Source organism: Microcebus murinus, chromosome 22, assembly GCF_040939455.1.
Source record: "Microcebus murinus isolate Inina chromosome 22, M.murinus_Inina_mat1.0, whole genome shotgun sequence".
Lineage (NCBI taxonomy): Eukaryota > Metazoa > Chordata > Mammalia > Primates > Cheirogaleidae > Microcebus > Microcebus murinus.
In genome coordinates, this window is record NC_134125.1 from 25,171,197 (window position 1) to 25,195,015 (window position 23,819).

General features: G+C 47.2%; 1 protein-coding gene across 1 annotated transcript in view; it reads left to right on the forward strand.

Annotated features, from left to right (window-relative positions):
- Window positions 1–14,119, forward strand: part of MAPK1 (mitogen-activated protein kinase 1) — a 108,962-nt gene extending 94,843 nt beyond the window's left edge. Inside the window, exons 7-9 of the mRNA XM_012776707.3 lie at window positions 873–982; window positions 3,402–3,527; window positions 10,236–14,119. Coding sequence (XP_012632161.1) covers window positions 873–982; window positions 3,402–3,518 — 227 coding nt within the window. The 3' untranslated portion in view covers window positions 3,519–3,527; window positions 10,236–14,119. The remainder of the gene's footprint in view (window positions 1–872; window positions 983–3,401; window positions 3,528–10,235) is intronic.
- The last annotated feature ends 9,700 nt before the right edge of the window (window positions 14,120–23,819 follow it).

Here is a 23,819-nt window from a genome sequence, read left to right on the forward strand (position 1 = left end):
GGAGACATAAAATATTTTTAAAAGGAGCCCCTTTGCTACCTCTTTACTAGAAGAATAATGTATTCTCTAGCATGTGTTCTTTCTCATTGACACCTACTCCTGCTACTAAATACAGGAAGTATTTCACATTTCCCTTAACCCTTAAGCCAGGCTCTCCAGCCATCTTCATGGCTTGGTGTGGTACCTGGGCCTTAGCCACAGAGGCCAGCAAGTAAGCTGCTCGTTGTTGCCCCTCAACCCCACTTCCATTGATCCTGCTTGCTCCTACTGCACTCTAGACATGAAAGAACTGCTCAGCTGTTGACTACTGGCCAGGTCAAGAGAGCACTTACATTTGGGCCTTGCAGAAGGGACCCCAAGCTACCGAATAGGCTGGGGGGCTGGGAGTCACACATGACACTCAGCCAAGATCTGGAAGGGAGAAGGCTTTGCGCCTGTGACCTTGGAGGTCTTTTCTGTGTGTCGAGAGACAAATACGCTATTACAAAATAACTCTGGAGTTGATCTGAGAGAAGTACATACATAAAACCTGTACTTTTGATACCTGCAGAGCACAGTAGTGATTTAGGAAAAGTCCAGGTCTTGTAGGCAGACCTGGGTTTGAAACCTGGTCTTGTACTTTTTGCCTTTGGCTGGTCACTCTGCCTGTCTGAGTGTTAGCGTCTGCGACTGTCAGGTGGTCAGTACCTATGTCCACACAGCTACAGGAGGCCTGGAGGTGTAATAGGCACCCCAGGTGCCGGCTGCTCGCTCTCCCCTTGGTGATGTTTAACATGACTGTTTCGTGGGTCAGTTTACTTATACAGGAAATGGAAAGTATTTTAGTGACTGCTACCTCTGCTCTCACCACTGCAAAACCGTTCTCTTTACAGCTCTGGACTTACTGGACAAAATGTTGACGTTCAACCCTCACAAGAGGATTGAAGTGGAACAGGCTCTGGCCCACCCATATCTGGAGCAGTATTATGATCCAAGTGATGAGGTAAGAGCCTGTGCTTCTGGCCACCACTTCAGGGTTGTGGGTCAGCTCACATCAGGCCAATTCTGTCCTGCTGAGACTGTCCTGAGAGGTACAATGTGCTATCCTTGGTCCTCCCAACATTCCCACCTCCTCTGCCTTGAGGATGAGTGCTGTGGGGCACAGCATGGAACCCTGTCTCCCAAACCTCTTCTGTTCATCTCAGAAGACTTCCTCCAGGCCCCTTGCAGCAGGCGAGGGCTGGGGAAATGTGTGGATAAAGGGGAACAGCTGCACTGTGTGGAGCATAGAGAGGGCAGGGTCCGAGGCTGGAGACCATTGTCATGGTCTGTGGCAGGAAGAGACACCTCAACCAGTGTGCCAGCACTGAGGGTGGAGAGGAGGCAGGCAGCCTGCTGGCGGGGCCAGCTCACAAAGTGAGGAGGAGAGGCCAGCCTGGACGGTTCCCACCATGGCTTGGCGACTCCATGTCTGGTGTGCCATTCTCCCTGGAGACAGGGACATAAGAGCCTGTTGTGATGAGAAACTGTGAGGCCAGCAGTGGGTGTGGCTGGGCGTGCAAATAAAAGACACAGCGTGTTATGTTCTCTCCAAGACAGGCCTATTGCCGCGGTTCTCTCATTCCTCTTTGGGCTCATTTTTAACTTTATTCTTGTGAGGATAAGAGAGAAAAATGCAGTATGAACTAAAATTTCGTGTTGTTCTAGATGAGGCTCATATGCATAGAGAATAAAGCCTTCAAACTCCTATTTTTAAAGGGGAGAGAAGTTAATGGGATATGTTAAAATTAAGGGGGGAAATGGAAAAGGCAGGGAAAAACTACCAAAGCTAAAAACTAATACAGAGAAAGAGGATAGAAGTCACAAAGAGGAGCTATTTATTATTAATCAGCTTCCCCTGCCACATCTGTCTAAAAACAAATGAGACAGCTTTTAGAAATACCTGTAACCTAGTCAGTAACAGAACAAATCAGACAGAGTACAGGTTCGGGGCTCTTCTTAGCCTTATGACCTGGAGATTTCCTAAGTCTCCATGTCCTGATCAGCAAGTTGTGTTGTGGATGGTGTGCGCTGGCCACCCCATGTGGTCCCACATGCAGAGCTGCCCTTCAAGCAGCCTACTTACTCTTTTGTGGACATGAATCCTTTTCCCTCTTTCACATGCCCGAAGCTTAGTGAGGAGTTTGGTATCTGTGCTTCCTCCCCCAAAGGCCTCGTGTAGTATAACACGGTCTGGAGGCCTAGGCGTCTGCTGATTGACAGCTGGTATCAATCATTGGCTCAGTTCTATAACATTGCATTAGCTTGTGGGCATTTAAAAATCAAAATAGTATAAATTGGTTGATTAATATGATTGAGTGTGAATAGGAGTTCTTTGATGCAAATAGACAGTTTATGTTTTACTTAAATAACTTTCTGATTATTCATAGAGTGTTATAAAAATAAAATTGAAACTCAAAGAAAAATATAAGAAAAAATCACTCTTTAATCTCATTATAGTTATTATTATTAAAATTTTGGAGTATTTCCTTCCCAATCTTACATTTCTATATCTAAATTTAAAAAATAAAGCAGGGTTCATTCCCTTTGTTTAACACAAACATGGGCATTTTCCCATGGTATTAGTCTTCCTTGAAGCTTCATTTTTAATACCTCTATAATATTTCTTCATATAAAGATTCTATAATCAGATGCATTTATTTTAGTGTGTTAGGTTTTGTTTATATAAACATACCACCACTACCACCCTGCAGCAGCATGTTTCTGTTATTTCAACTTTCAGTGCCTTAAAACATTTGAAAATAATCCCAGGATCTGTGATAAGTTCAGAAGAACACTTAAAACAGATTGAGATGCTCCCAGACCATTTACATGCTTATGCGAAGGGTGCTTTCAGGAGTGTGGGCACAATAGTGTGGATGTGTATCAGAGCTCTCAGTTTTTTTTTTTTTTTTTTTTTTTTTTTTTTTTTTTTTAATTATTTTTTTTTATTTTGGCATATTATGGGGGTACAGATTTTAAGGTTTCAATAAATGCCCATTTCCCCCCCTCCCCCCAAAAGTCTGAGTCTCCATCATGACCATCCCCCAGATGGTGCACATCTCACTCACTATGTATGTATATACCCGCCCCCCTCCCCCCTCCCACCTGCCCAATACCCTATTACTGTAGCACCTATGTGTCCACTTAGGTGCTACTCAGTTAATACCAGTTTGCTGGAGAATATATCTGGTGCTTGTTTTTCCATTCTTGGGATACTTCACTTAGTAGTATGGGTTCCAGCTCTAGCTCTCAGTTTTTATGAGGCATCATTCTTGTATTAATTTCAGAATCTGAGCCATAGTCATTTTTATGAATCTGTAAATTACTTCTTTAGCCATAACAACTTTTGACTATTAAATGTTTCTTGTTTTTTTTTAAAGCCCATTGCTGAAGCACCATTCAAGTTTGACATGGAATTGGATGACTTGCCTAAGGAAAAGCTCAAAGAACTCATTTTTGAAGAGACTGCTAGATTCCAACCAGGATACAGATCTTAAATTTGTCAGGTACTTTAAGTATGCAATTAACCCTAGCAAGGGAGAGACAATATAAATGTTATTAAAAAGGAAAAAAATTCAATGTATTCCTCTGTAGTTACATATAGTCATCCCTCTGTATCCATGAGGGATTGGTACCAGGACCTCCCTCCCTAAGAATACCAAAATCCATGGATGCTGAAGTCCCTTATATAAAATGGCATACTGTTGGCATGTATCCTATGCACATCCTCCATTGTACTTTAAATTGTCTCTAGATCACATACAATACCTAATGCAGTATCTGCATGTTATTTCATTCAGGTGGATTCACTATAGTACTTTGCACACAGCAAAATCAAATTTTGCTTTTTGGAACTTTGTGGAATTTTTTTTTAATATTTTTGATCCATGGTTTGTTGAATGCACAAATATTGGGGGGGCAAGCTATATAGCTTTTACACTGATTGCTTCATGAGTCAAGAAAATTAGACTTTGTCTTTCACCACTGTTGAAGAGATACACTTGGAATTCTTTAATTTCTGGCAGTTTACAACGACATGAAGTTGATATGAAATTAAAGTGGTGGTTTTTAGAATAATAGCTACAGTGAGATTAGGAAGACAGTGAGCATGAGAGGAAAACCACAGAAGACTGTGCAAAGGAAAGGAAAGATAGGAGATACAGCCACAGGAAGAGGAAAGAAAGATAGATGCATAGATGTGCCAACCAAAACACAGCTTCTCATAGCTAGTGTTTTAGAAGAATTCATAGTACTGGTGTGTGTATGAGGCGGTGTTGAACTCTCATGCTTGCTAGGTAGTGTGGGTGCCAGGGCGCACCGCTCTCCCGGGAGAGGAGCCGCGTCCTGGGCAGAGGAGTAGCTAGCTGCTCAGAGTGGCAGTCTGATTTCTGGCACTCCCCTTGGACTTTAAAACATTGTGTTCCTCAAGATAAGTCTGTTATTTTATATTGTTTTCCTGGCTCCTTTTGTTTTTTTTTTTGTTTTTTGTTTTTTGTTTTTTTTTTTTTTTTTGAGACAGAGTCTCACTTTGTTGTCCAGGCTAGAGTGAGTGCCATGGCGTCAGCCTGGCTCACAGCAACCTCAAACTCCTGGGCTCAGTGATCCTACTGCCTCAGCCTCCCGAGTAGCTGGGACTACAGGCATGCGCCACCATGCCCGGCTAATTTTTTTGTATATATATTTTTAGTTGGTCAATTAATTTATTTCTATTTTTGGTAGAGACGGGGTCTCGCTCAGGCTGGTTTCGAACTCCTGACCTTGAGCAATCCGCCCGCCTCGGCCTCCCAAAGTGCTAGGATTACAGGCGTGAGCCACCATGCCCGGCCCGTTTTTTGTTTTTTTTGAGACAGTCTCGCTTGTTGCCCAGGCTAGAGTGAGTGCCGTGACGTCAGCCTAGCTCACAGCAACCTCAAACTCCTGGACTCAAGCAATCCTCCTGCCTCAGCCTCCCGAGTAGCTGGGACTACAGGCATGTGCCACCATGCCCGGCTAATTTTATATATATATATTAGTTGGCCAATTAATTTCTTTCTATTTATAGTAGAGGCGAGGTCTCGCTCTTGCTCAGGCTGGTTTCGAACTCCTGACCTCGAGCAATCCACCCGCCTTGACCTCCCAGAGTGCTAGGATTACAGGCGTGAGCCACCGCGCCCAGCCCCCAGCTCCTTTTTGAAAGGTATTTTCTTTAATTTAGAATTAAAAATAATTTAGGAAGTTACTTATATTCCTTTAGGAATCTCCCTCCTTTAGAAGTCCCTCCTTTCTTTACTCAAGGATAGTGAATGTGATTATTTGGGAGCTGCTTGTTCGTATTCTAGATTGTTCAGCTTTTGGTTGTTATTCTTTCCTTGCTGCCTGTCCTGGGCAGTTTCTCAGTAGTGAGCATCTCTCTGGAAAGGGTTCCCTTCAGAACTACCCTCCTCTCATGGGAAGCAGAGCCACCGGTTAAATAAATCTAGTATTTTAGAGTCCTCTTGCCGGCCCATTCAAAAGCTCCTGGCAAGGACCTGGTTCTGCAACTGATGCTGCTTACAAGGGGCCCAAACTCTGTTCTCGGTTCAGCCTGGGAGTGTGGGCAAGCGCAGCTGGTGACGCCTCGTCAAGGAGCATAGGCTAGGCCAGCCCCTTGGGGATTCACATGGCCTTCACAGAGGCTGCGTGAGCTAGGGGTGGGGGCCCATGCGGCAAAATTGGTAGATTCAAAAAAAATAAGTGTACAAAAAAAGAAAATGCAAATCTTGATTTTAGAAGATGTATGGCAAGAGGAGAGAGAACAGGGCTTGTGTTAGAACTATAGAAATGAGCAGTGAGCAAAGAATTGTGAGTCATAGCAAAAGCAGTTGCGGGGGAGATGCTTTGGAGAGGACCATGTTGCAGTTTCCAGGCTCCCCAGCCCCCTACAAAGAACAGTAGACATGAGCCGAGAACAGACGTGGCCAGCACAGTCTACAAGAAGAGAGTTCTGAAAGGCCAGCAGAGCTGTGAAGCAGTGAGGGATACACTAATAGTTTGGGAGGTGGACAATGTTTTCAGAAGAAATCTGACATCAAGTCGAAGGGGTTGAAATGAGGGGAGACTGGGTAGGAGATCAGCTAAAAACAAACCTATGCTCTTCCATACCAGAGGGGCTGTGGCCTTGCACTAGGGCTGTGGTGGTGAGAAGCATTGACTTCAAGAGAATGGAGGAAAGGCAAAGTCTGAAAGACCACACTTTCTAAACCTAGCACCTGGCGTGGGGAGGGCTGCCAGCACAGTTAAGCCCCCGCTCAGCCTCCTGTTGACACTGGACACAGCCTGCAAGACAAATTCAAAGCGCAGTGTTGAGGAGACAGACTTAGAGGATGTGAGGTGGGCCGTTACATGCAGCCCTGCACGTGTGTTTCACTGAGGAAGAAGCCTGGTGTTAGCAGGGGGACTGAGGCGCAGAGTTGGCTTCCTCTCCTGTCATTCACACATGTGTGACCCCTGTTGAAGAAGGGTCTGTGTTCAGTGATTTGCATAATCGCTTACTCACAGAAAATCGGCCCCAGGATCCAGTCATTTTCATACCTGAGTCCCTGCCACGCTTCCTTCATGAGGCTCCTGGATACACTCTCCAGTGTCTCTGTGCAGGGTCAGGTCTGTCTGGTCAGCCCACTGCCATGTTATGAGTAAGTCACATGCAGCCATGCGTGTGCTCTCGGACTATGACACGGACCGTCTGGCTGCTTTTGCTTTCCAGCAGCAGAGTGGGCTAGTCCTGACAGACACAGATGGCCTGCAAGGCCCAAGAGGTTCACTCTCTGGCCCTTTACAGAGCAAGTTTGCTGACCACCAGCCTAAAAGATGGAGCGGAGCAACTTCTGTGGCTTTTCCTGCTTCACAGTTCCTTGCACAGGCCATTTTCCTTAAGCCAGGCAGCGGCTTAACGGTTGTTTCCCTGCAGCCTCCCTTGCCGCAGTCCTGGCACATGACCTGCATAGCTCCTGCTAGGTGCTGAGTTAGATACTAAGGCTGAGCAGAACAAACAAGACCTAACTGTGGCCTCCAAGGAGCCCATGTAGTGGGGGAGAAAAACAGACAGACAGAACAGTTGCTTACATTTTTAGTATAAAAGAGCATGGGGTTGACATAATAATCAGTTTTTCAGCATTCTTTGAATCAGCATTGAGCATTTCCCAGTGCCAGGTGGGGGAAAATGGACTTTGTGCTCCATTAGCTTGGTAGCAGGAAGCAGGCAAACAGCAGGAATGTGGATAGTATGTGAATGCCATGCCAGAGCACAGCACAGCTGGCCCCAGAGAGTAAGACACAGCATCAAAGCATTATGGCTCCAGCTGACTCCTGACAGCCAGGGGCTCTTTGCTGGTGGCAGAGGGAGCAGCCATGCAGAACCAGGAAGGCAGGTGTCGCATGAGTGGGATAGGGAGTTGGGTAGGAAGAGGCCACAGAGACAGAGGGAGAAGCTGGCTGGGGATGTAGTCCTTACCTTAGTAAGGAACCTGACTGTCCCTCCAGATGATGGTCCTGAAGCTTAGGTGACCCTGGGGACAGTAAGGATGTAGGAGGACCTCAGAGAGCGGGGACCTATGGGACAACTGGCCAAGCCACTAGAAAGAAGGGTGGGTGGCACAGTGGTCACAGGAGACAGAGGCGAGGGTGCAGTTGCTGGCTGAATGCCCCCTGCAGTCACATTGCAGTTGGGGACGAGATCCCTATCTGGGTCCACCCCAGCTCTGAGAGTCCAGGCTTGGCGAGGATGATCGTTTCTGTGCTTTGATCATTGCTCCAAGCACACGTAAGGCACACAGATGTACATGCGTATAGTGTGATTTTTTTCCCCCAACATTCTTTTAAGGACAATTTTCAACTATTCTGAAAAGTTAAAAGCTCTTAATGTAGACGCCCATATTCCCACCACCTAGATTCTGTGATTAACGTTTTACTGTACTTGTTTTTCACATACTTGTCCATCTGTTCCTCCATCTACCCATCAATCCATCTTATTTTTTTCATACAATTCAAAGGAAGTTGCCAACCTGTAGACTGACTCACAGTTTAGTCATATAGAATATAAAAATGAAACCAGGAGGGGCTGGGAGTGTTGATTAAACTTGGGCCAGGTTCATTTATAAATATTTCATTTGAACGATTGACGGCTTTCTCTGAAGTCAGCACGCATCCCTTGTTCATGACTGAGGAAGCCCAAGAGTGGAGTCTGCGAGCATCTTGCTCATTTGTATACATCAGTGGCAAAACTACACAGAGGCCAGGTAGCTTAGACCCCAGGTGACATTTCCCTATGGTCTCAGCACACTACCCCTGACTAGCCTTGCTGCCTGTGAACAGTCTCAGGACTTGTTCACAGCACTAAGGAGCATTGTCCCGAGTGCCCAGCCATACACCTGAGACTAGAAGCTACAAATTGGAGAGGTGGTGTGGGGATTGGGGGTGGAAGTGCCATAAGACACAGGGATGTCAGGGAAAAGTGATGGTTGACTTCTCAGCTGCAACAGGAAAGAGCTGGACACACCCAGGACCACGGGGCACAGCAGGGGGCCCTGAGATAGAGGAGGCCTGCAAGTGACCCCTGCTTACTGGGGCCCCAGTGATAGTGACATCCATAGTGATGGCCCTGAGAGGTCTTAAAGAGTCAAAGTTTTTCATGTGTTTTGCTTCATGGGGTCAGTTTTAAAAATGTTTCCACTGGCAGAGTTATAGAGGTGCACAGGTTGGCAGCATGACAAGCCTCATCCTCACACTTAGACCCCTGCCCCATGAGGCTGTTGAAGTGGGAGCGGGTACTTCACTTTCTCTTTCATCGGGTCAAGAGTTTTCTTGGTTGATTAATCACTAAGGACATAAGCCTCGTTTCCCTTTGGTTTCTTGAAGATAAAAGCATTTCAGGGCAGCTTCACATTCCTGTCAGCTGACAGGCTCATCTGTGGCTCCCCTCTGGATGGTGGAGGCCACTTGCCCCCTCGGCCCATCTCCACATCCGCAGTTGTGCTGTTATGCCTGTGCCTCCCACCCTGACTCCTGAGTGCAAATGAAAGCCTGAAAGTGCTCTGTGAAACATCAGACGACGCGCTGCTGAATTTCCATGCCACAAGCATTGCATGTCAGGGAGGGTCTTGAAAGGAAAGGATCTGTTTTGTTTGCATTTTGAGACATTTGGTTGTCCCACTGACCATCTCCACCAGGCTTCCTCGTCACAACCACAGAACACAGAACATGATTTGAGCAGTGTTTCCACTTCCCCCAAGGATGGCGTAGCTAGGAGTGAAGGTGCAGGTGCCATAGGCCAGCAGTTCTCCAGCTGTGGTCGGCCTGGGCCCACAGCCAGCAGCATGTGCTGCTTCCGATGCTCGTGTGGGAGAACCAGCCACCAACCTGTAAATGATTGGAATAGATTTGGTTTGGAATATAAATTCTCCAAGTTAAAATAGACATTAGGAAAACAAAGGGCAAAAGTGCCACTCACACTTTGCAAGCATGACGCTCCTAGTGGGCCCTGGCCAGACCTAGAAAATGAGCACGGTGCTGCCTTGCGGGGCATTGTCTTGGAGTCCTGCGGCGAAGGTACCTGTCAGGTCCCCTCTGACCTGGGCAGTCAGCATCACCCCCTGCCTGTGGGAGCCTAAATCCCAGCTCACTACCTTCATGCTTCTGACCAGGGCTTTGTTTTCTCTCAGAGAGAACTTGAACATTGCTAACAACACACTGTCCGCTGCCTGTGCCATGGACTTTGTCCTACCCGGTCATGCAGAGAGAGTCTTGCTGAGAGTAGGAGGAGGCAGGAGACTCTTTTACATAGAGATGTATTATTTTACAAAGACCCTTAAACTCTAGTTTTGACCATCAGAGTAGCGGAGGTCATGTGGGTAACAAAGGACATCTCGGGAACACTGCAGTCAGCTTGTGCATGTGTCTCCCCCGAGTGTTAGAGAAATAGCCTCCACTGTCCGAGAAGAGGTGCCCATAGGGTGAGGGCAGAGCCAGGCCCCTTCAAAGGGCTCTGGTGCCCCAGCCCCAGTGTGTCCAAGTGAAATGGCCTTTGTTCAAGAGGGTTTTTTTCCCCTCTGTTTTTTCACTTTTCTGTTTTCATAATGCTGCTGCTAATGATGATGTTTTAATGTGATTCATTCTTGTCACTTTTCCATTTTTGTGATGCTACTGATGTTTTCACATGGTTCATTCTTAACTCATAGGTCTGTCTGTTTGTGTTTTAATAGGACAAGGGCTCAGAGGACTGGACATGCTCAGACATCGGTGTTCTTCTTCCCAGTTCTTGACCCCTGGTCCTGTCTCCAGCCCATCTCGGCTTATCCACTTTGACTCCTTCGAGCCGTTCGGAGGGGCAATTTCTGGTAGTTGTGGCTTTATGCTTTCAAAGAATTCCTTCAGTCCAGAGAATTACTCCTGGCAGCCCTGTGTGTGTCACCCATAGGTGACCTGCGGCAGTATGTACTTTCAGTGCACCTACTGCATACCGTTGCTTTAGTCACTAATCGCTTTCTGGTTTAAAAGATGCAGTGGTTCCTCCCTCTCCTGAATCCTTTCCTACATGACGCCCTGCTGGCCCGTGCAGCCACACTGGAGAGACTCTTTCCAGATTGTTTTGAGTCACTGGCATCTCACTATGGGATAGGGAAGGCTACTACCTAGGGCACTTTAAGTCAGTGACAGCCCCTTATTTGCACTTCACCTTTGACCATAACTCTTTCCCCAGAGCAGAAGCTTGTGGAAATACCTTGGATGACGTTGCTACCTGCAGCAAGTGCTTCTGTCTGGGGAGTCCTTCGGGAGCACTTGTCAGCGTCTTTCCTCATGTCATACGATCACTAACATATTTAAGGTATGCACTATTCGCCCAGCTTTTAGAAAATCCGATCGTTTTTCTAAAAGGAAGTACTGCACTCAGTGATGTCATAACACTGGCCACAACGTGTCATGTGCAGTACTTAGTGTTTGCAATACTTACACAAAAAGATTTAAAGTGGCAGCTATACTCATTTGGTGAAAGATATACAGAGGTCACAGCCCCGAGCTGTGGGAAGTTTCTGGGCTTGTCCCAGAGTGGAGCACCACATGCCTCCAAGCCACTGCACACCTCTGCGGTTCAGTAACCACATCCGATGCCTGGGGATTTAGCAGAGGGGAACACTGCGTCTTTCAGTGAGAAAGTGTACAGTTCTTTTTCCTTCTACAGCATGTCAGCATCTCAAGTTCATTTTTCAACCTACGATATAACAATTTGTAATAAAGCCTTCACGAGCTCACAACATGAAGCACTGTTCTAAGTACTCTCAAATGTTTCTGATACTGCTGAGTCAGAAAAGCTAGCACTAAGTCACGATGGAGCTCTCTCCGTATTTTCTCATCTCTGAGTGTCTGTTCTGCCGCTGTGCGCTGTGGAGTTGACCCGGCGTTCTGTCCCAGTGCGGTGCCTCCTCTCGACTCCCCCACTGCTCTCTGTGCTGAGAATTTTGCCTTGTTCAGTAATTACTGTACCCTCGCATGACTGTTACAGCTTTCTGTGCAGAGATGACTGTCCAAGTGCCACACACCTATGATTGAAATGAAAAATCTGTTGTTACCTCTGAGTTGTATTCCATGAAAAATGCTATCCAGCAGCTCATTTAGGAAAAATTCTATTTTTAGCTTTTCATTTCTCAGCTGTCCTTTTCTTGTTTGACTTTTGACAGCAGTGGAGAATGGGTTATATAAAGACTGCCTGCTAATATGAACAGAAATGCATTTGTAATTCATGAAAATAAATGTACCTCTTCTATCTTCACATTCATGTTAAGATTTTAGTGTCGATTTCCTCTGGATTGGCGTGTCTGAACGGACAGTCAGGTTCAGTTTGTGCTTAACACAGACATGCTCGTGGGCCTCACTTTGCCGCTCTCAGCTCTGCCCCAGCACTTTGGTTTTACATAAGATGATTTAGAAACGTGTTTCCGTAGGGTCCTTTTCTCCTCTGCACAGGCAGAGAATAAATTCTGTCATGTTCCTTTATATTCAAATCATGGTTCTTAAATATTCTGTCAAACCCTGATAAAGAAGTCCAAACGTCCCAGGCTGGATTCTCTGGTTCTCTATAGAGGGTATGCCCATGTGCCTCAGAGCTGCTACTGGGCAGGGCCACCCCGCAGCGCCTGGCCCACGCCACCTGCACAGGGTACTGGTGCTCACACCACATGGGGCTGAAGAAGGATGGCTGATTCATCCTCAGCCATGAGAACTACATCTCAGTTCTTGCCCTAAAATACATTGTTTCTCTTCTGCGCTCAAAGAGCTGCTGTGTAAAGGCCCACACAGCATGGACAGGAGACAGATGTGACTGTTATGTGATACATTGATAAGTCAGTTCTCTTTTTTTTTTCTTTTTTTTTTAAATCCTTTCCCACAGAAGAGGGAGCAGTTCTAATTTTTAAAAGAACATTGACAGTTTTATTACTTTTGTTTTTTTGTACTTTTAAATGGAATGGTAGTATTATTATGAGGCTAATTTACAGTCTTCTTCTAATTAGAAAAACACAGCTTTGGCTACTAATAGCTGGGGACTGTGAGCTCTTTCCTATCCCCCTTGCTGGTACTGTGGAGTCAGGTTGGCATGAAACCACTAACTGCATTCTAGAATTACTGTAGCCATAGTTGTGTGCTTTTTGTTGATCATGCCAAACATATTTTAACAGCTCAGAGAATTGTCATAACCAAGAAACCTATGAGAAGTACTAGTTGTTATGTGTGATGGACTCATCATTTTGGCTCTCCTTACATTTGTAAAAATGTACAGATTAGGTCATCTAAATTTATCCTGTTGATACCTCCATTATCAGTGTGCTCAAATAAGCTTTCAGACTAATGGATTTTTTGGTGTCTTAAAAATATAAGCAAAAAATTCCTGTTAAACATTCCAGTCCATTCATTCAGTATGAAACAAATACCTAATAAGCCAGTGGGATCGGTTTGCGAGAACACAGCATGAGGACTCTCTTCTGACACAAGTCTTCAAAGCTGGCAGAGACATGCAGACTGTTGTGGCATCTCAGTGGCAGAATTCCATTCTTCTGTATATGCAGTACACAGGACAAAGTGTGTTCACACTCATTCACCCTCGTTCCTTCTGCTTTCAGGCACAGGCAGTGGGTGTAGAAGTAGCTGGTAGCTTTGAGAAGCTACTTGTGGCTTGCCAGTGGTTGTCTCTAAGGAATCGGAGGTCCACTGCCCACGCCGCTTGCCACGTCATATGCACACCATTCAGAGGAGACTGTTTGTCTTCATTTGCTTATGCATTAATATGGTTTTTAAATTGGTAACTTTTATATAGTATGGTAACGGTATATTAGTACACGCATACATATGCACACATGCTTTGGGTCCTTCCATAATACTTTTATATTTGTAAATCAATGTTTTGGAGCAATCCCAAGTTTAAGGGAAATATTTTTGTAAATGTAGTGGTTTTGAAAATCTGAGCAATCCTTTTGCTTATGTGTTTTTAAAGCATTTGTGCTTTAAAATTGTGATGCCAGTGTTTGAAACATGATACTCCTGTAGTGCAGATGAGAAGCTGTAACAGTAAATACGTGGTTTCTCTTATTGTCACCCACCTCGACACAATGGACAGGAAACGCATGGGAATCCATAGCGAATCTGCTAGGGCTGCACCAGGTTTTCCTGATGCTTGTTGCCCTTTTTTGCGCTGTTTATCCGTGTAGAGCACTCAAGAAAGTTCTGAAACCGCTTTGTATCTGCTTTGTACTGTTGGTGCCTTCTTGGTATTGTACCCCAAAATTCTGCATAGATTATTTAGTATAATGGTAAGTTTTAAAAAAATGTTAAAGGAAGATTTTATTAAGAATCCGAATGTTTATTCATTATATTGTTACAATTTAACATTCGTTTGTGGTATTTGTGATTTGGTTAATCTGTATAAAAATTGTAAGTAGAAAGGTTTATATTTCATCTTAATTCTTTTGATGTTGTAAGCGTACTTTTTAAAAGATGGATTATTTGAATGTTTATGGCACCTGACTTGTAAGAAAAAAACCTACAAGAAAAACCTTAGAATCATTAAATTGTGTCCCTGTATTACCAAACTAGCATACTACTGTGCATGTATAGTTTAATTGCAGTTTCACGTGTGGAAGTATGAAATCGTCCAGTCCTTTTTTACAGCGTTTTCCAAATCAGTATGTCTTCCTAACTTGGCTGTGCTTATAATGATTTGTGATGGGAACGTAGGCTGTTCCTCCCGAGTTAAAGGGGGATTTCGTGCTCCATTGGGTTTCCAGGTGCCTCTTCAGCCCTCTGGGTGTAGGGGACGAAGGCAGTGCCCATGTCCATTTCTCCTCGTCCTCTTGAATTTCAGCAACCCTGCTGCTGGGGAGATGTCACAGGCAGCCCCTCTTTTCAGACCAAGAAGTTGTGGATATATTAGGGACTCTTGGACGTTTGGTTCTTGTCAATATTGGGCATTAAGCAGTGACTTATTTACAAGACAAAGGATATTGGAAAATGTTTTTGATGTGATGTTACAGAAAGAGCACAGGCTTTGGACCCATAAAACTGGGCCTCTGCTCATGACTGCAGCTGGCTTTGGGCCTGTCACTCTGTGCCTCTCCGCTTCAGGCTTCAGCTGTAACATGGAACCAATATTACTTGCCTCGCATGTGGTAAAAATTGCAAAAATATTTCAAGTGTTTAGTGTAGCACCTCAAAGCAAGTACTCAGTGAATAGCAAGTCTTCCTAAATGCTTTCTTACTTCATTAAATTTTGTTGTAAGGTGTCACTAAAATGTCTGCTAATTGAAATAACTGCTTTCTGTTAATCTGAGAGAGGCAAACCTCTCCTGTCAGAAACTTTGTGCAGCAGAATGAGCTGCTCCTGCCTAAACGGGAAGCGTTCGAGGGGGTATCCAAAACACCTGTGGGACATTCTTCGCTTTCTCCTGAGAGACGAGCACTTCAGTGTGGCCCCGCCCCTGTAGAGAGCGACTAAATAGCCATTCCCCCATTCCGCGTAGGGGTCTGATTGTCGCACTCCCCACTTTATGGCGGGCTCCTCACCTGAGCAGTAGCACAGCCGCTGCGGGGCACTGGGGCCAGCGTCTAGGCCGGCAGGCCCGCTGCGTGTGTTCGTAGCCGGCGTGTCGGGCTGAGCAGTGGGCGCGCTGGGCCATGCAAGGTGGAGGCAGTCGGGTGGCACAGAGGAAGGGGCAGCCAGAGAGGAGCCATGAAGGGCCAGGTGTCACAGGGATGGGTTTGCATGTCCCTGGGTCTGTGAGGAAGGAGGCAGCTGAGGGATGACGGGCCCGAGGGGTAGGGCAGTAGGGTCCAGACGGACATGGGACTCTTCCTCTGAGCCTGGCACCAAGGACAGCCAACAACGAAGTCATTGTCCAGCTGGAGAGGACGTCGGGGGAGGTCGTGCCTGGTGACACATCTTTTTCAGGTCAAGGTAGGAGACAAGGGCTCTGCTGAGGGTGAAGAACTCCCCTGAAAGCTGTAATGAGAGGACTGCCTCCCACCAGGGGGGCCTGTGGCACTGCACTAGGACATTGTTCTCCCACCCTGCAGGTCACGTTAGCTGCACTGGCCAAGCAGAGGACTGCGGGGACGAGGAGAAGGAGTGAGAGCATGGGGCTGGGTGCAGGGCCACTGAGCGATGTGGGTGACAGTGGTCAGGTTCCCATCGTGTCCACACTCAGTGGAGCAGCTCTTGGCATCTCGAGCCTGGACTGTGTCCACAGCAGAAAGCCTTCAGGGTAGGGCTGTCCGAAGAGCTGTGAAGCCCTGGTGGGTAGTGACTGGGTAAGCTGGGGCAGGAGCCAGGAGGGAGGGAAGAGACCCTGTCCAGTTCCAGCTGCAGATCACCCAGTGGAAGACACCAATCCTATGGGTTTCCTTTTGCTGGACTTCATACTGACTGATCTGTTCTCAAACCAGTCCAGCCAAACACAGAGTTCCTGCCATACGCCCGGCAAAGCCAGAAGCTGGGACTACAAAGGGACAGTCTCCATCTTCAAGAAATCCCTAAAGTTTCAGGTCTCTGAGGGGAGGGAAAGCACCTGCCAGCCATGTGAATGCCAGGAAGACCAATGTCCAGTACCTTCATGGTGGTATTTCGGGGGTGGGAGGGTCCGCACTGTGTGCATTTAAAAGCTGAAAGAGGGTAGCCAGGTGCGATGGCTCACGCCTGTAATCCTAGCACTTTGGGAGGCTGAGGCAGGAGGATTGCTCAAGGTCAGGAGTTCAAAACCAGCCTGGGCAAGAGCGAGACCCTGTCTCTACTAAAAAATAAAAAGAAATTAGCTGGACAACTAAAAATATATGTAGAAAAAATTAGCCGGGCATGGTGGCGCATGCCTGTAGTGCCAGTTACTCGGGAGGCTGAGGCAGGAGGATTGCTTGAGCCCAGGAGTTTGAGGTTGCTGTGAGCTAGACTGACACCACAGCACTCAAGCTAGGGCAACAGAGTGAGACACTATCTCAAAAAAAAAATTAAAAATAAAAGCTGAATGATTACAACAGGAATGTGAAAAGTAGTGATCCTCCATTAGGAAGCTAAGCTTTGTTTCCTCCCAAGAGGATCAGAAAGACCATGTTGGTCATTGTCACTTCCCTCCACTGACAGCCACCGAGTGCTGTTAAGTGCACAGAAAATAGGCAGGAGCCCATTTGGAAGTGAAAGGCATCTCAGTCACCGGTGCCCAGGAGACTCTTTCCTGTTTCCTTTTGCCCTGCATGCTCCATTCCAATTTCTTCTTTCCAAAGTTGAGATTTTGGGGGAGTTCTTTGTATAATAATGTCCTGCATCCACAAGTTGGGCCTAGAAATGCTCTCCCTGTGGCTAACCGGAAGCATGACACTGTCCCAGGTCTGGACTTTGAGCTGTGGTACACTGGGCTGCGTCCCAGGCATGGGAAGCCCGGCTGTTTCTGCACAATGGTGCCGAGCAGCCGTGCTGTGGACACACAGGCTTGGGGGAGAAATGTGGGAATCCTAGCACTGGGTGCAGGAAGCACCTGATTGGTTGTGAGCTGGCGAGGATCCCTCCAGATTTCTTAGCCAGGAGGAGCAAGGGCGCCAAAACCCCTTTGGTTTGGTAAGACCAGGCGCTTGACAGCTGAGGGAATGGGTAGGAGCTGGGGTGCCCAGTGTGTGAAGGAGGAGGGCCCTGGGTGAGGCGCGGGAGAAAGACTTGCACAGCTTTCCGTGCACCCAGGGGCCCCTGGCCGGCTCTGAGGCCTTCATGAAGAGTTAGGCAGGGACCCAGTGGCCATGTCACTGTTGCCTTCAATTTGTGCCCACTTTTTTTCTTTAATCCCAGAGAGGCTCTTACTTCCTTTCCAAAGCCGCCACTACTACCTTTAAAATACTAAAGTGTTCCCATGGGCATGGGGAACCTGCTAGACTTTATGGACTAGAAAACGTGGATTTTCTGAGATGAAACCAACCACTCCCAGGAGGAGGGGACACTGAAGAGACCACAGGGCGGGACCCACAGTGGGGCCACAGGCAGCCAAGCACCAAGAGCCAATGCTGATTGCTTTTCTGGGATTGTTTTGTTTTTTAAATTACTTTGGAAAGTCATTTTGCTGCACATACACATCCCGTAAAGCAGCAATTTTCAAATGCTTTTATCACTGGTGCCCTTTCATGATGTGAAATTGGCAGGAGTTTACCTTCTCTGAATAAGGGGGCAGGGGGCTGTCTGCCACTGAACAGCACAGTGTGTCAGCCATTAGAGGAAACAAGGGATGGTGGGGACTGAAGAGAGGAGTAGATGTCATAGAAGACTGAGTGAATAAACAGACAAGGCCACAGATGACCGTTAACACCTCCACAGGGGATGGGGAGAGCCAGCAGCATGGGAGTCACTGTTAGGTCAGTGGCTTGGGTAAGGTCATCCTGCCATTTAAAAGTATAGAAAGAAGCTGTGTGCAGTGGCTAACACCTGTAATCCCAGCACTCTGGGAGGTTGAGGCAGGAGGAGGATCACTTAAGGCCAGGAGTGCGAGACCAGCCTGAGCAACTTAATAAGACCCTGTTTCTACAAAAAAAAAATTGTAATTGGCTGGGCGTGGTAGCACATCTCATACAGTCCCAGCTACTCGGGAGGCTGAGGCAGGAGGATCACTTGAGCGCAGTAGTTAGAGGTTGCTGTGAGCTGTGATTGCACCACTGCACTCAAGCCTGGGTGACAGCAAGACCCTGTCTCTCAAAAAAAAAGGATTGGGGGCCGGGCGTGGTGGCTCACGCCTGTAATCCTAGCACTCTGGGAGGCCGAGGCGGGCGGATTGCTCAAGGTCAGGAGTTCGAAACCAGCCTGAGCGAGACCCCGTCTCTACCAAAATAGAAATAAATTAATTGACCAACTAAAAATATATATACAAAAAGTTAGCCAGGCATGGTGGCGCATGCCTGTAGTCCCAGCTACTAGGGAGGCTGAGGCAGTAGGATCGCTGAGCCCCGGAGATTGAGGTTGCTGTGAGCTAGGCTGACGCTACGGCACTCACTCTAGCCTGGGCAACAAAGTGAGACTCTGTCTCAAAAAAAAAAAAAAGGATTGGAAGAATTATTAAGACCACTGGAGAAGTCTTACAGATGATGGAGAGGCAGGCAATAGATGATAAGAAAGATACATTTGAGAATCTAAAAAGATGCTTAATTAAGGATTATTCAGTCAAAAGAAAAAAAGATGAACTTGTAAGGCAGTGAGTATTGCAGTAGGTGAAACAAACAGGCTGCCCTCCTGGCACTGATAATGTGCAGGGAAGTCAGGCATCAGTTAATGTAATTAATATGAAGAAGTTAAAACTATAAATGGAAGTGCTTGAAAGAGAACAGATGCAGGAGGGAGAGAGACACTGACCCCCGCAGTATTGGAAAAGGCACTGTCACTGCTAGCTTGAAAACAAAACTCCACAAATGGCAACGGCAGCTGCCTCATTTTTAAATGTGTTTCAGCTAGGAAGGAAATGCTGGGCGACGCGGATTTCAGACAGGAGAAAGTCACACTGTCAGGGAAGGACGCCACAGCAGGAAGGCGCCAGGGGACTGACACCGGGACTTGGTGGCGTGCTCAGCCACTGGAAGTGGGGACGGGAGCGCAGCGTTTAAAGGGTGTGTGCTGAGGGGGACGCTCAGGGCAGCAGTTGGAGCTCGAAGTGAGCTCCCTGAGAAGATGCCAGGCTCTGTGTGCAACGTGCAGACGGCACAAAGAACATTTCAGTGAAATAGGAAGGGGAAAGCAGATGACATCATGACAGAAGAGAAGACAATGCCTCAGCCCGTCTTGCTCTGTCTCCGACAGGTGGTGAGGGCTGGGGGCTGAGCAAGCTGCCAGTGCTGGCCTCAGCCCTGGGGTCCCTTGGGGCCCCAGCTCGACCTCTGGGGTACGCTCTAAGGGCGATCCACAGTTGACTGGATCTTCTCTGGAGGGAGCAGGTCCCAGAATAGACTGTGAAGTGGGGAGGATTGTGCAAGAACAAGTCAGACTGAAGGCATTTCTCTTTTCACATAGGGTTAGACACCGGCCAAGTAGACCTGGAGACACTGTATTCGATTGGTGGACGGTAGTGGCTTCGTGGTAGCTGACAGCCCCTGCCCAAGGATGGCGTGTGCCTGCGCTGGCCTGGGTATGGGAGTGCCCAGAGCATTGAAGCTGCACCCCGCTGGCATAGACGCCCCCTCAGGCAGCCGTCTGTTGCTCACACATCTGACACATGGGGCTGACTCAGGGTTGCATATCTCCACACGCCCCCCCTGTCCCAGTTAAGAACATGCTGTCATCAAGGTAGGAGGCCCCACCTGAGATCAGGGTCTCCTCTGCACAAGGAGCTCAGAGAGGAAGATGGACACACCCCAGCGGCCCTGAGTAGCCACTGTCTGGGTGCTGGAGGGAGCGTCCTTGCAGCGAGGGCCTGGGCAGCATCTCTGCGGGGACTCTTTGCCACCGAGCTCTTGACCAGACGCCATCTCAGTACAGTTACCAGGGACTCACTTGATCGGATGCTCCAGTGAGATGCACGGCCTGGGGTTAAAGTCAGAGATGGAAAAAAAAAAAAAGTCAGAGATGGCATCAGGCAAGGCCGTCCCAGCCCTGGGTCTCTGCTGGTGACAGCACCTGCCTCTCAGCAGCCAGCTGGCACACCCCCTCCCTTTCCCTTTCATTTGTTTTTTATTTGCTTTGCATTTTCTTTTTCCTAGGAGATGGCAGGTGCACATTTCTAGTTTTGGAGGCTGTGTCAGTTTCCCGAAAGAGCCCCCACTCCTCTGGTCCTGAGCACCAGTGGGCAGCATCAGTGCCAGCCTCCACAGGACATTCCTACCGCCATGCCACCGAGAGCAGCAGCCACATGCAGTAGGAATGAGGTCACCTGCTGTCCCATGGGAAGCCCCTCCCATGGAAGGCCCTGTGGCCTTGTTATGCTGCTGCAGCCTGCTGACCAAAAGCCCTTCTGGGCTCAGCCCTTCCTATCCCAGCCTGGGGACCTTACTGGGCCTCCTCTGCCTGCCCTAAGGGTGAATTCACAGCCTGTGCCCAGCAGATTGCTGGAACAAACTGGAAGATGGAGGAAAGGCCTGAGGCCATCATCAATCCCTCAGGCTAGAGCAGAGAGCCAGGTTCCTCCTGGAATGGAGCACAGCCCTCCTGCCTACTCCACCTGAGGCAGCCCTGCCGCTGGGGTTGACCTGATGAGGACTGTCCCAGTGTCACCCGGGCTCAGGTAGCGCTCCTGGTATGCCAGGGAATTATCAGCATCCTCTTGACAAGTGCACCAGAAGCCTTAGTACTGTATATTAAGACTAGAGACCCACACTGCTCATCTTGTAGCTGAGCATGTAGCTGCTGGCATCGCGGTCTGAGGAGGCTGGGTGCAGACTTGAGCATCTGGCCATAAGCTTAGGAGGATCCTGTTATGTGACGTGCTGGAGACAAGGGATTGGTTAGGGGTATGAATCCCCTAAAAACCATACCCATGTGAAGATCCAACTGGGCTTCCAAGTTTTTATTAATGACCTGCCGACATCATATAGTTCATGAAATGCTCTGAATATGTACATGTGGATGATCCGACCTCAGACCCAGCCAGAGCTTTGTGAGGAAGCCCATCACAAAGGATAATAAGTTCTACAACTGATGACACCATGACTACAATCGGCCTTCCTGTTGATATTATTACTCATCAAAGATGGATTATTACTAACACCACAGGATGGCCTTCTCACTGGCCTTTGTTTAAAAGAAGCTTCAGCAGGAGTGTCCCTTAGTGATAGTCCATGAAGTCCCAATTAATGCAGAGATTCAACTCTACATCTCAATTATGTTGATGACATCGTATTTTATCCTTTTGAATGTACAAGATGCATGAAATAATGTCTATCCAGCATCCGGGCAAGTCACTCTGTGCCACCTGGTAAATGTCCATTTAAGAACAAGCAACAAGTTCAGGTTCTATTGGCCTTCACAGCTGGAGCTAGGGCCTTTGCTAACTTTTGTGTAGAGGGCTTCGATGAAGGCAAACCTGAAAGGAGCCTGTGAGTAGCTTCCTCGGGAATAGCAGCTTCCCTGCTCTCACTTTACGCCCAGATCCCAGTGCAGTTACGATAAGTGCATTACGCATCAAGAAACAGCACTTCTTAAGGAAGGTGATGGGGTTGGAGACAGTTTACAATAATTCCTGGTAGGTCATGATATCTAAAATAAACAAAGTGAACATTTCTTACTTCATTATGCCTTATAATATAATTCAATAACTATTAAATATTATAAAATGCCTGTTACGTGAAAGATCCAGGAGTTCACTATCCAAGATCTCTGTGCTACTACCAATTGTCCTTGTGGATCTGCCTTTTATTAGTATTTCTCAATGCCAGAGCTTGGGTGACCTAGCTCAGAAGTTTATTGCAGGTACTCATTCATTCATCATTCAGTCAGTCAGCCAACACATTTGTTGAGCATTTAGTATGTGTAGACTAGCTGTTGAGACTAAAGAACCCATGGGGTTGTTTCCTATGCTAATTGCCTTATCTAGCTCTAGACTGATCCTTTTTTTCTGACTTATACTACAGGTTTTAATGCTGACTCCTTCTCTATTGATTCAAGCTGTTATAGAATTCTTGGCTGTATTAGTTAATTAGTTTACTCTGCCTGGTCTTCTGCTTATGGCGCCTGCCTTCAACTCTTGGCCTTACACTCTGATATCTGGGCACACCTACTGTCTTACTGGTCTCTGTCCCAGGACCTAGTTGTGGGTTCTTGGGCTTATCACTGATCTATGTAAGACTATTGCCACTGGGGTTCTACTGTTGCACTCACAGACAATCTAGGGGGTTTATGTCTGTGAAAAGGTGCTTCTACAGATAGTTCCAGGCCACATTCTCTCAGCAAATGAGTGTGCCTGTTATCTACTGCCACAATATGGAGGGTAACAGCCAACCACACCACACAGCCCAGTGGTATGAAACAATAAGCATTTACTCAGCTCCTGAGTCTGTCGGTAGAGAGCATGGTCGTGCTTTTGGAGGCCAAGTCATCTGCAAGGCAGGTTTATTGATTTTGCTGGGCTTTCTCCCATGTCTGGGGCCTTGGCTTGGACAACTGAGCTGAGTCAGTCCTACTCCATGCAGCCCGGGTTCATGGTCATGGCGGTGGCAGGTTCTGAGAGAGAGAGTGAGGAGGCATGCAAGGGCAACTGAGGCTTGGGCTCACAACTGGAACAGTGTCAGCTTCACTGACCCTTTTTGGCCAAAATAAGTCGCAAGAGCAGCCCAGAATCAAGGGATGAGGAAGTAGACTTCCCCTTCTTGAAATGAGTAGCTGCAAAGTCACAAATAGAAGGAATCTGGAAATTGGGTTACCTTTTTGCAATCAATCTTCCACAGCGAATTGGTTTCCAATCATTAAAGATTGTGTTTTTTCTGTAAAAAAAAAAAAGACTAGAAAACATTTCATGGAATGTACCATACCATGTAGCAAGTGGGGGGACTGCATGCAGGTGCTGAGAACTCCAGGACTCCCTTGTCCACAGAAATCTCTCATTTTACCCCCTGCCATAGGTGCTTGCTCCTGTTGGCTTTGTGCAAAGATTAGGCCTTGGGCTACACACAGGACTGCTTTCTGCCCTCCAGGACTCTACCATTGTATCTTGCAAGTAGTTAACCTTCCTTTGTCAAGATCCCCTGGAACCATGGGGAGGCCCAGCTCCTCCTTGGGGGAGGTTATCAGATCTCTCCTTAGCCAAGTCCTAATCCCTGGGGGTGAGGGAGGGGCCCAAGCCCATCTCTTCACCAAATCTGCTCATTTCTCTCCTCTTGTTCACATCCCTGTTTTTTATATAGATTTTGCCTTTTTAGTACAGTTTTAGATTTACAAAATAATTGAGCAGATTGTACATAGAGTTTCACACACCCACACTCCTCCTCTACCACCCCTTCCACCCCAGCATACCTGTCCCCACCCTAACCCCTAACAACCACAGGGCTTTTTCCTGTCACTGTAGTTTTGCCTTTTCCAAAATGTCACGTGGTTAGAAATGATATAGAATGCATCTTTTTCAGACTGACTTCTTTCACTCTGCCACGTGCATTCAAGATTCCTGCGTGTCTGTCAGCTTGCCAGTTTATCTCATATCACTGAGTAATATTCCATTGTGTGGATGCACCACAGTTTATCCATTCTGCTGTTGAAGGACATCTTGGTTACTTCTAGTTTTGGGCAATTATGAATAAAGCTGCTATAAACATTTGTGTGCAGGGCGGGTGCAGTGGCCCACACCTGTAATTCTAGCACTCTGGGA